General features: G+C 37.6%; 2 protein-coding genes across 2 annotated transcripts; one reads left to right on the top strand and one right to left on the bottom strand.

Annotated features, from left to right (window-relative positions):
• Nucleotides 1-510: 510 nt before the first annotated feature.
• LOC132164457 (uncharacterized) lies at nucleotides 511-1,572 on the bottom strand. The gene has a single exon (XM_059574973.1). It carries the CDS (start codon nucleotides 1,554-1,556, stop codon nucleotides 624-626), a length of 933 nt encoding a protein of 310 aa, XP_059430956.1. The 5' UTR covers nucleotides 1,557-1,572; the 3' UTR covers nucleotides 511-623.
• A 1,009-nt stretch (nucleotides 1,573-2,581) lies between these two features.
• Nucleotides 2,582-10,870, top strand: LOC132163567 (uncharacterized). The gene is made up of 9 exons (XM_059573894.1): nucleotides 2,582-2,821; nucleotides 2,991-3,140; nucleotides 4,925-5,027; nucleotides 5,162-5,221; nucleotides 6,736-6,799; nucleotides 6,925-7,124; nucleotides 7,213-7,324; nucleotides 7,446-7,660; nucleotides 10,547-10,870. Exons 2-9 carry the CDS (start codon nucleotides 2,998-3,000, stop codon nucleotides 10,637-10,639), a joined length of 990 nt encoding a protein of 329 aa, XP_059429877.1. The 5' UTR covers nucleotides 2,582-2,821; nucleotides 2,991-2,997; the 3' UTR covers nucleotides 10,640-10,870.
• The last annotated feature ends 1,875 nt before the right edge of the window (nucleotides 10,871-12,745 follow it).

The following is a 12,745-nucleotide window of genomic DNA, read 5'->3' as shown; positions in this document are numbered from 1 at the left end:
ACGTCAGAAAATTCTGACGTTTTACCCATTGGCACATCAGGAAAAAAATTTTCCTGACACCTATGCTTCTGACAATCGACGCACGTCAGAAGCGTCACGTCAAAAAAAATTTCTGACGTGTCAGACACCCAACACGTCAGAAAACTCTAGTAAAAAAAAAATTGTTTTTTTGTAGTGTGTGAACATACAATCACTGATCAACAGGGGAAACTCCATCAAGCAACTTGTAACACACCAACAAAGGAAACCCAATCATGCACCCTAATTAAAGGAAGGAAAATCTAAATCCACCAAAATAAAATTTGTATATATCTTCTTAATTACCATTTTATAAACCACAAACATATTGTATAAATCAAATCATCTGCAAATCAATGAAACCCCATGGGGTGCAACAAAATTGATATATTGTACGTAATACCTGCTTCTATATATAAATATAATTAATAATGGCCTTGTGAACAAACTGATCGATCATATATATATATACATACATGAAACTGACAATTATTAAACGGCCGAGGGAGACATTGGCATTAAAGAAAAGGCTATAATTAACGGAACATTGTGTAAAAAGGGATATTATTTATTAATATTACAATTAAGCAACAGTTTTAACAAGTCTAGAGAAAGCGCCTCGCTGGCCAAACTGCTGCAACACTCGCTGCAGGTTCCACTTGAACCGGCTTCATAACGCAGTATCCAGTAGTAGTCCTTGAACAGGAAGCCATCCTATTCCTTCCCGGCCTCTTGGTTCCGCCATCACAAGTACCGTTACTATGAATCTGATCCATGGCAAGTCTTCTCTCTATTTCATGTCTTTCGGCTCTCCTCCTGAGATTCTGCCTCTTTATGATAGAGATAGAGCTCAACTTTTCTTTGCCATCTCTGCTAGTACTGATCAACGGCGGCACTGGCATGGCCTCCAGACCCATCAACTTAGCAACCACTCCAGGTTTGCACCATACCACACTACTCTCTCCCGCTAAAGACCAAGTCTTATTATTAATTAAGCTGGAATCGAAATGATCATGATCATGATCATTTCCCGCCGAGAATCTCCCTCTTAATCCATGGTCACAGCAGACTGATTTTCTGCCACCTGTCTTTTCAATACCATTCATGTTTCTGAACGAAGACCGGTACATGGCATCCTTTCCATCTAGAGAAAAGCGAGGGTACTGGTTCAATGCATTCCTAGCAGACCTCAAGATGTCAGAGTTGTTCACACATGACATCCTGCCCCCATGTACTCGGCTGCAGTACTGATCATTAAGCAGCTTTGCTTTTCTGGCAATCTCCTCTTCTAATTCCAACTGCAATATCATCTCCTCCAGCGTTGGGCTTTCTCCTGAATTCGGATTATTAATGTGCATAATATTGTAAGGGGAGCTAGCTGCAGGGGACTTGTTGGAGGAGGAGTACTCGCCATGGTTGGCTTTATTGTGCTGATTGAGGGTTGAGGTTGAGTCATCGCCGTTGCAAAAATTTCTGATACCCTTCTTCATCTTCGCTCCCAGAGAATTCTTGAGGAGAAACAAGGACAGGTCCTTCATTGGTTGTGATTTGTGAAGGCTTGATCGGCTGGGGGTCGTTGAACTTAATTTACTAGATTTTTTTTATTTTTTATTTTTATTTTTTTTTTAATTTTTTTTTTAATTTTTTATAATTATAACGTGAATGGAGTGAATGGGAGCGGTACTGTACGTGAATGGGGTTTTTAGCTTGATTGCCTTAATAGCACTCACATGACAGATGAGAGGGCATTCACAAGTTTTTCACCTATCTGTGCAAAGCTCTTTATAAGATCTCACTTGAATTGGTTGAGACATCTGAGGACCATTTACTCTCAAACTAACCTTCTTAGTACGTATTAAATACGACAACCTAGCCCTAGATATATATAGAAAGAGTACCATGCATGTATGTGTCGTATTATAGACATTACAGCAATGTGACCAAGAATATTTATAAAAAAGAAAAAAGAAAAAGAAAATGATTGAGTTAAACAAACGATCGGCCCAATAGCTTCTAATTGGCACATAGGCCAAAGAATTAAGGGGGCTGCTATATATTGTTTCTGATTGTTTCCTTTACTCACCGGTGTTGGTGGGCTGGGGTGCTATTGTTGGTGTTAGTCCTTAGGGGTTCATGAACATGTGGTATTAATTTAATGTCAACAACAAAAAGCATGCATGGTGGCCTCTACACATATATATATTGTCATATTCCAGATCATAAAATGAAAAATTCTAAAGAAGAATCTGTTCCTATATATATATAAGCATGATCATCAGTCATTGTGTACGTAGTTGTAAAAGGTAGCCCATAACATTTTAGTATCATGATTGTAAATGGCAAGCAAGTGGCATTCAGAATCTAGTGTGAATTTGCAAACGGGCTGGGCCGGAGCCGGGGAGCGCTAACTCAGCCCAATCCAGCCCACTATTGAGACAGGTGGACTCAGAGAGAGAGAGAGGGGGAGGGGAGAGAAAGTGTAATATTGAAAAATATTGGGGATAAAGTATGATATATCAGTCTGAAGGTGGGCCTAGGTGCAAAATGCTGGTAGTCCCGGGCCAGGCACCAGCCGAAGGAAGGATCGCACATCACATACGTGATACGTGATACGGCCTACATTACTTAGGCTGTTATTCTCTGTGAGGAGGCGTGTACTTACTTCTCTTTGAGATTTCAAGATCGCCCTCTGTAACATCATCTTTCAATCGAATCGTCTTTTTTGATGATATTTTATATCTAAAACCAAAAGCCTAGCCCTAACCCCAACCAAAAAGGCAATCTCAGCTCTGCTTCTTCTCTGGTAATTTTCCCGAAGATCTAATGATTCTGTTCACATTTTTTTTTCAATCTCCTGGTGCCCTCTCTTATTCCGCGCAATTCATCTTCTTCTCTCTGTTTCCCTATGATCCTGTTAGTTTTTATGTGAATTTTATGTATGCGAGTAACATATGTTTGGCGATTCTATCTAGGACGGAGATGAAGACGAAGACGGCTTCTTCGACTATGGTGTCGGCCTTGATTTTAGTTCTGCTTGTGTTTGTGGGCGAGGTTCCGGGTGGGCTGGCCTTGCCTTCCACCACCGCGCCCGCTTTTCTCTGGTCACCTCACCTCGATGATGAGTACGAACGTGCACTCTTTTAATCCATTTTTCTAATATTCTAGAGTATGATCAAGGCTTTCTCTTTACTCAGATTTCAATCTTATGTCAATAGAACCCTTGTTCAAGTATATGCACATATTCAAGTTATATTTTGGAGCTTACGCCAATATCTCTTCCAAATATACATCCATTCAACATGAACTTGATAAATTTTACTAAGCCTGTTTCCTGATTTGTCTAATGAGCTAATTTGCACCCAAGAACTCTAGTCAGTTAAATAGTTTTAATATTCGTGAACCTCTTAGTATGGGTGGGCAAAATAATCGATCCCAACCCCAACTTGATGTTTGGTACCGACACTGACCTGAAACAGTCGGTTTTTGCTATCTCCAACAGGGGGTCGGGTTGGCTGTTGGAAAACTGATACTACTTACCCAACTGACCCCTGCAAGATATTCCAGTGACAACAAGTCAAACCCAACCATACCCAACCATACCCAATAAAGCTTTTTTAGAGCACCAACGAGGAAAGCACCCCCAAGTGCAAGATCTGGCACCTGTAACACCACCCAGCTACCATCAACAAAGTGACCGACAGCCATCAGTGTTTGCACGGTTTGGGAGCCATGTGGTGGTTGGTCTGTTTGGAGGTCATTCCTGGCAGTCGACAGCTTTCGGTTCGGTGCCCACTCCTATCCCTTACCACTTCTAAATCTTCTGAGCTGAAAAAAGAGGGTTAGGATCTTTGCTGCCAGGAAGTCACCATCTTCTCTGTTTCCTGTAATCAAGTACTGCAAACCCACCTTCTGCCTGCTTGTGGGGTGGGAAGTGGGGGGGGGGGGTGGGTGGTGGGGTGGCACTTATGTACAAAAAAGAAATATATTTTTGAAGTGTAAGCTATGGTATTAATGAGGCTAACACACTTTCTATTTTCAGCTTTCAAGTTTATAAAATTGCATCTTCGTTCTATCAAAATTTTGATAACTTTATCGATTCATTCCTGCATATACATTACTTATCTATATATATGTATGTGTGTGTGTGCGCGCGCGTAAGCTATGGGATGCTTAATGAGACTAACACACTTTCTATTTGTGTGTGTGTGTGTGCGCGCACGCTATGGGATGCTTAATGAGACTAACACACTTTTTATTTTCAAAATTTTGATAATATTATCGATTCATTCCTGCATATACATTGTAAGCTGTGGGATGCATAACACACTTTCTATTTTCAGCTTTCAAGTTTTTAAAATTGCATCTTCATTCTATCAAAATTTTGATAACTTTATCGATTCATTCCTGCATATACATTACTTGTCAATATATATATATGTGTGTGTGTGTGTGTGTGTGTAGAGGAAGGAATGGCACGCCGGGATTTGTGTGAGGAGGGAACGGCACTTTGGGATTTGTGCATTTGAAGGAACTACTTAATTGGTTCTGACTAAAAATTAAAATTTGTGTGTGTGTGTGTGTGGAGTAAGAGAGGAAGGAATGGCACTTTGGCATTTGTGCATTTGAAGGAACTACTTAATTGGTTCTTACTAAAAATTAAAATTTATTTACTATCAAACTTGAGACAGCAAGACCATGCACTTTTTCATGTGCAGCTTGTGTTGTTTGTTTGTAACAATTTTTCATATTGTCAACACACTGATGTTATGCTTCACTTTGCAGCCCAATGATAAATTCATTATTGTTCTGAACATGATTTTCTGCTCTGTGCCCATGTTCCTAGTTTCCTGTTGTGTTGCTACCACGACTTGGGATCTAATATTGTGTTATTCATGGTTAATCTTAGGTTCTCAAGTAACTTAGTTAAAGATGTTGTAAATTATCAGACCATCTCTCCAAAGGAGCTAGTAAGGTCTGTTCTGACTGAAGGTGGCTGGTCAAACTTACTGGTAGAGTAATAGTTTCCTTCATCTATTAGATTTTAGTATACGGTTCTCTCAAATTTTAAAAGAGACGTAAGCTGTTCCTTTGTGGTTCTCTTCATTTCCTTACATTGCAACTTTTTATTTTTCAATTACTTTAGTGCTCGGGGAAGAAACTTCAGCACCCTGTGGATCTAGCACTGGTCTTTGTTGGTAAAGAGGTAAGAAAATTTTCAATTGTCGCAAATTCATCATGTAAACTTACACTCAGGTTCTTTCATTAAAAAAGAAAAGAAAAGAATCCACTAAGATTTCCTTTGAAATTCATTTCATCTTTGTGAATTCCTTGCAATTACTAGAATAGCATGCTTAGTGATAATTAAAACTGAAGGCTATATGTCTTAGCTGTGTTGTATAATCTATATTTTAAAATCCTGAAAATTTGGGTTGGTTACTTAATGATTTCATAGTTGCAAAACTTACTAGTTTTTTCCTGATATTCTCAAAGGCTCTAAGTCCATATGTCTTTGTGAGAGTTGAGAGTTAACACCTTGGGAAGTCTCTTAGTTAATGCTCAATACAACATTTTAGGAGAACGCTTACTCCAAAACTTAGGTTAATGGGTTTGAGAGTGACAATGTTATATTAACCACTCATTTAATGGCTGCTACTATATATATATATATAATGACTGCTACTTAATGTGGGTGTTTGACCACTTATGTCACTTAAATATTAATATTCCAACAAACCTTCCCCTTCATGTGAGTCTTTGACCATAGTACATCAAGCTGCAATCTGCCTTATCTCCCTAAATGAAAGCCTTTTTCTTAGCAATTTAGGTGTCACGTGCCATCATCAAGTCCAATGCTCTCCATTGGATTGTCTTTACTCAACCTTAGATGGAGCTAACTATGGAGTCACAAACAATCAGTTTCCTTGCCTCACCACCGTTAGAGCCTTGAACCATATGCTCACCATTAGGATCCCTTTACTCAACCATGAGTGGAGCTAACATGGGATTTGCGTTGCGTTACAATGGGGTCACCTGCACACATTCAGAATCACTTTTGTTCAAGGGTGGAGCTAATATGTGAGTCACCTTACACTAGCAAATGAGCAACCCATACAAACACAGATGCATTAGCTCACCACCAATAGATTAGAGATTTTACTTAACCGTGGGTGGAGCTAACTTGAGAGTTACCATTGCTCTACTATGTGAACCACAGACGATCAACATAGTCACATCAAACATTTGCCCAATCGAACTGTTGGCTTTGAGAGTTGACATCGTGGGAGTTTTCTTGGAAGGGTTGATGCTACATGTTGGGTTACCACTTTAAGCAAAAAGTTTAGACCAGTGAATTTTGGTATGCCAATCACGCTTGTCATTATTACCTGGTAATTTGACCACTTAACCAACCACACCTCTCACTTGTTACTATTCCAACACATGCGTCCGTGGGCTCATTTGGAAAATATTTTCAATTGTTTGCCTAGGATTAACAATGTGGGCTCATTTTACATAATGGAAAGAAATAGGGGAAGGGAAAAAGACTTCTAAAATTGGCTTCGTTCCAACACATTTGAGAATATTTTAAAGGATTTTTCTCTTGTATTTTCCATGAACCATAAAGAGGGTTAAGAGCCCGTGTAATATTTTATGCTGGTAAAGCTTAACTTTCTGAAACATACGGAGGTGATTTACTGATGTTCCCTTTGCTTTCTGCAGTTGCAATCTTCTGATATTTCAGCTAGCAAACATGCAGACCCAGCTCTTGTAGACTTGCTCAAGGAAAGTAGTGTTTGCCCAACTACATTTAACTAGTATTGTTATTAGAAATTTACGACTCAGGGTTCCCATAAATTACATAAAACCTCCAAGCTTCTTAATTAATAGTTACCATTTCATGTGAACAGGTCTCTTTCACAAGATCTAATTTTTCCATGGCATTCCCATACGTTGCTGCATCAGAGGAGGAGACAATGGAAAATTTGTTGGTTTCAGGGTTTACAGAAACGTGTGGGCATGGTTTAGGAATCAGTGATGTTGCTTTCATGGATTCATGTTCTGTAGAGGGTGAAAAGTTTGAAAAACTTGCAGATCTGCGCTCAGTACATGTAAATCAACTTGACGATATTTGACATTTTGAAATTTTGGGGTCTATGACAATGATTTGATGCTGTCTATAACCCATAATATGAACAGGATTATCTGGTTTCAAGGATTGTAAAAAGGCAAAAGGGGCAAGCAAATTTGGTTGTGTTCTGCCATGGAGGGTCTCATACCTCGAAAGAACATGACAAACCACAATATGAAAGTATGTTGAGTTAAAATTGTTTTCATGGGTGTGAGAGTATTAGTAAATTGAACTGTTTAATCTATGTTATATGTCAAGTGAGTCTCATGGATTCATTTGAATGTTATAATCAAATCTGCAGGTGAGATCTTCTCTGAGCTGATCAATTCTGTGGAGCAATCGGGGGCAAAATATGCAGCTCTCTATGTTTCAGATCCCTTCAGGTCGATTCAGTATCCTTATCAGGAACTGGGAAGGTTTCTTGCTGAAGGTGCCTCAGGAAATGGATCAGTCAATTCTACATTCTGTGATGAAGTTTGCCAGATTAAATCGTCACTTTTGGAGGGACTTCTAGTTGTAAGTTGCTGTCTTACCCATGTTTTATAAGAAATTTTGATATGATGGTGCTTTTGTTTGATCTTGAACTTGTGTGAACTTCTTCACTTTTGGCCTTGCATGTGACATATTACCTGCCTCTTTGACAACATATCACAAGCATGATGGTTTAGGCTGCTCCTGCTTTTCTGTTTCACAGATTCTCTATTCAAACATTAAAAATTTTAAATTAAATATTACCTGAACATCACAATACTCCAGATGGCATGCAAGGTATGAGACGAAAACAATTTAGCCATCATTCAGAGGGGCACAACCCAAGTATATAAGAAGTATACAAAAGAACCTCTAACCCATAGAGAAAGAAGAACCTAAAATCTAAAGACTTAGAAAAAGTAGAAACAAAAGAAATATCACATGCCACTCTTGTAACACCCCTTTCCCATAGGAAGACGATATTACACATTTCTTAATCAAAAGCACGAGGATATAAGAATTCCATAAACTAAAAATTAAAGAAAATCAAATGTCTCATAATAATTTAAACTTAAACCATCACATTACTGTTATTACACCTCATCCCATAAAAACTTAAACCTTTAGTCTTATTATAGAAAGTATGTTGGAACAAACAACTAATATGCTAGGTGCACTTATTCAATTCCTCTTTTATGTGAAGGCTTCTCTCTCTAGTTTCTCTAGCTTGTAGAACAATCCAAGTCATCATCTGGGTTGTTTTAAAACATAAAAATAAAAGGTGAGTCGAATACTCAGTAAGTAGATACAACATACAATAAATAATGTTAGAAACAATTTTTTTTTTTTGATAACGTAGGAGAACTTTGCTCAAATTAATTGCATGTCGCAAATGCATACTGTACAATAATCCTCACTGTTAATCAAACTCCTACGGGTAACTGACCCTACCCGCTAGAACCAGTTACCAGGTAACCCAGGAGCTTTCACCCCTAACGGGCTAAGCAGTTTATCCTTATGCCCAGGAGGCAACAAATGTTAGAAACAATTTTAACTTTCAAAACATCAAGAAGGCAAAAATAAAGCATTCATCATTATAAATCCTTTCTTTCCTTTAAACTCTTGATGGCCGACACACAATTACTCCATGTGTAAGGGTTGGCGATCACGAGGATCTCGACTCCATTCCCGTGGCCACAGGTGGAGCCGTGTTTAGGATATGGACATTACTTGAAAAACTATGGTGCACTTGAGTGTACCATTCCCAGCAGACCATACAAGATGGCTGCCCCCGTCCATTAGTTCCGGTACCATTGCACATCATTCATATGGCCAAGAAAAACATTTTAAACATTTCATGCATTGATACAATCACTTCATTTTCTCTAATTTCTTTCTTTTAATTCACGTTTCATCAAACGTCATAACGTATTATAACGTGTATAATGTAGCATAATCATGCACTTAAAGTCATTTACATTAAAACTTTTTTTTCAGCATATAGTTTAGGATACATAAAAGGGCTGCGGAATAAAGGATAACATTATATCATATACATTGAAAACAACTTTAAGAAAACATGACATTGACATTTAGAAGAAAGCAAAGGTATGATCATATCTTCTTACTTCACTCTGTAGCTTCAAAAGTTCAACACTCTTCACTTAGCAACCTAATCAAACATTTACAACAATTACTATTGTCAATGCTCTCATAAATCATTCATTCTTTTCCTTTGTTTGATCCTCCTAAACATTCTTATTTCATATTTCAAGTTCAAATTTTTTCTTGAATGGTCATGCTATGCTCAATTACTACACTTGGATCATGCTAGGTGAGTTTATTCTCGTACTCTCTACAGTGTAGGTCTTCTCAACACCACATATCTAGTCTTTATAGGGTTCTTAGGTCACCATAAGGTTCCCTAGACAGATCTGGTCTTGGGCAAAAATATAGGTTTTTAAGGCCTCAAGGTTCAACTAGTGTGTTTGTGTGTGCGCTGTAATTCCAGCAACATGTTAGCGAAGATCACTTCGCTGTAAACCCCACAAGTATCCAATGATCACATGGTTTGGACCATTAGGAAGACAAATCAAACAGAGTTTATTTTAGGGTCCAATTATTGTGAAAATATCTTTCCAAAAAGGCTATGCAGCCACCTTTCATGGTGACTGCAGTGCTTCAGATTTTTCTGCAGCAACCTAATCTTAGTGTTTGGTCCCTACAATGATGCAATGCAACACTCACTGACTCATACACATGTTATGCTATTGTCACGCACTCAGGAAAATCATGCAATCATGTTGTAGAAACCATATTCATGTTGTTTAAGAGAAGAAATCAGATACCCACATGTTTCCTTTAGTGCTGGCTGCAAGTATAGGAAGATCAAACGTCTTTTAATTCACTTATTAATCCTCATGTTTCTGATTAAGAAATGCGTAATATTGTCTTCCTATGGGAAGAGGGTGTTACAATCATCCTCTTTTTTCTGTTGCCTTCCCTTTATTTGGAGTAGGGAACATGCGTTATATTATAGGATTTGAGCAATAGCAGAACTCGTGTATGCAAAAAATGCAAGTAAATAACATTTCATAAACTGTGGCTCCTACTTTTACTTTCTTGGGCCACTGTGTCAAAGGAGAAATCTCATTTATCTTATTTTTCTTGTGAACATCTGGTTATGTATGAAGATCATAACACCCTTTAGTTATAGGTTATAAGTAATTTTCAAAGGAAACTTGCCTTTCTTCTTTTATGTAACAACTTTACCCCCACCCCCCCACCCCCCCCAACTCTTATTTTTAGGTTTTACGGCTTGAGGGGTATTTTACAATCTTATGAGTATGTAGGATTTCATTGGTTCTACTTTAATTTTACAAGGACTTCTGTAAAGTACTTGCTAACGCTGTTGCTTCCCCAATGCTTTAGGGCATTGTTTTGCTTATAATCTTAATATCAGGTCTTTGCTGTATGATGGGCATTGACACTCCAACAAGATTTGAGACGCCCCAGGATACTTGATTTATACCCATTTGTTCTGGAGCTGGGTCTTCTCTTTGAGGTATTGGTAAAAGTAGTTGTTTGATACAAAGTTGCAGCGGGCAGGGATGTTATCTTGTAATTCAGTTGCTCACGGGCATTATATAATGTTGGAAATAATCTAGAATCATGTAATTTTTTTTTTTTTTTGGTGAGTGAGAATCATGTAATTCATTGTCATCAATCTTATAATGTTAATTTTGGATTAAGCTTTGTTGTGTTTCTGAAGTAGGGTTCCCTCTCCCGCTTTTGAGTAGAAGGGACAAAATGACTTTACAGCCGCGTGGGCCAGTGTTGGATTTAATTCTAAAAGATTTTGGCAACTTTTATCGGATAATAAGCCAACAAAAAAATATGAACGAAAGTGTTTTTTAGAGAAGAAAAAAAAAAAAAAAATTGAAAAGAAAGAGAAAGTTTTTTGCTTGAAAAGAGACAACGTCACAAAGAAATCTTAAAAAAACAAACAAATCTCAGAACCCGTTCCCAAGCCTTAGACTAGTTCTTTTTACTGGTTAACAAAAAAAACCAAAAAAAAACCGTAAGCTTTAACACAACGTTGAATCCGGACCCTTGTATTTTTTACGGCAGATGTGCTGTAGTTTTAAAGCCGGGTCTTAAAGTTGATGGAGAACAAAGAGAAGGAAATAATAAGATAATGGATTTATTTATTTATTTTTCTAATTTATCTTTGAAAGCGAAAAAGCAATAATCCCATGATTGTGGAATTATTTTTCCAGAACTAAAAAAACATCCAAAGTATGTGTGATAAGCCAAATTAAAAAAGAAGTGTCGAGTAAAAAAAGATTTGGGTGAGTAGCACCAACCAACCCCATAAATTACGATGACGCTCCTTCCCATTACGGCATTACCAAAACCGGGCCCTATCACCTATGTGACTCACCATGGCTGATGGCATGGCCCCATCCGTCTTCACCAACAACAAACACAAAAATTGTTAATCATGCCTATTTGCTCATAAATGAATGGCACTCCCACTCCCACTCCCCACCATCCAACACCCAGTAAATGGCCCTTGTCTTATTGAAGCTACTGTAACGCTAATTTTGGAGTTGACCACCATAAAACCAATCCTCCACTAAATCTTCATGTTTTTCCTCAAGTAATTTTCATAATTTAAACGTGATTAACTAAAGTGATGGGTTGGGGAAGTTGCTGCCCTTCTTCATGGAGGCACTTGAGAATTTCTAATGTTAGTATGTTACCCTACTTTACATGGAGATCAGAAGTCCAAAAGCCCTCCTTTTTTTTTTTTTTTTTTTTGGTTTGTTTGTTTGTTTTTTTTTTCTTCCTCTTAAACTACTCTCCATTACTCCTAGCAATAACCATATTCATGCTGAACACCAAGGCTATCACAATTTTTGGCAACTTCTTTTTTTTTTTTTTTTTTTTTTGAGGAACAGTTTTCGGCCTATGCCTAGAGAAAATTAAGGACAAAAAAAAAAAAAAAAAAAAAAAAAAACAAACAAACAAAGAATAAGTTTAGTGAACATTTGGTTGTCTTTTAACTTAATTTAATACATAACAAGAGAAATTTGTATGCCAGGAGAAAAAGGACAAAAAAAAAAAAAGAAAAAAGAATTGGGTTTTGTAAATATTTGTTATGTCATTTTTTAACAAGATCAAAAGCAATTACACATTATTAATCGAAAAGGAAGTTGGATCATAACTTTTTTTATTTTTTTATTTTTTATTTATTTTATTTATTTTTTTCTTGTTGTTGTTGTTGTTGTTGTTTGGGTCATCATCGTAAGATGGAACCGAATTTTCTTAGGTCCATTGATTGGTCTATCTTGGAGTAGTTTGCAAACTTCAAATACTCGATCATCCATTAAAGATAGGAGCCTGATAGAGATTGGAAGATTGAGAATGTGGAAAGCTCCTGGTTGGTGAGCTCTAATACAAAGTCATTAATGGCAGCTAAATTAGTCTGGGACAGTGAAAGTGAACTTAAGGCTCTTTCACTCTACCCACCGGGCTGAAGAGTGAAAATGCTTCATGCTGCAAACCATAATGGGGCCCTCACCAACAGGCTGCTCTCTCTATCTCTCTCTCATGCAGTGAGAGGGA

This window comes from Corylus avellana, chromosome ca10 (assembly GCF_901000735.1).
Source record: "Corylus avellana chromosome ca10, CavTom2PMs-1.0".
NCBI lineage: Eukaryota > Viridiplantae > Streptophyta > Magnoliopsida > Fagales > Betulaceae > Corylus > Corylus avellana.
This window is presented reverse-complemented; position numbering and strand designations above follow the sequence as displayed.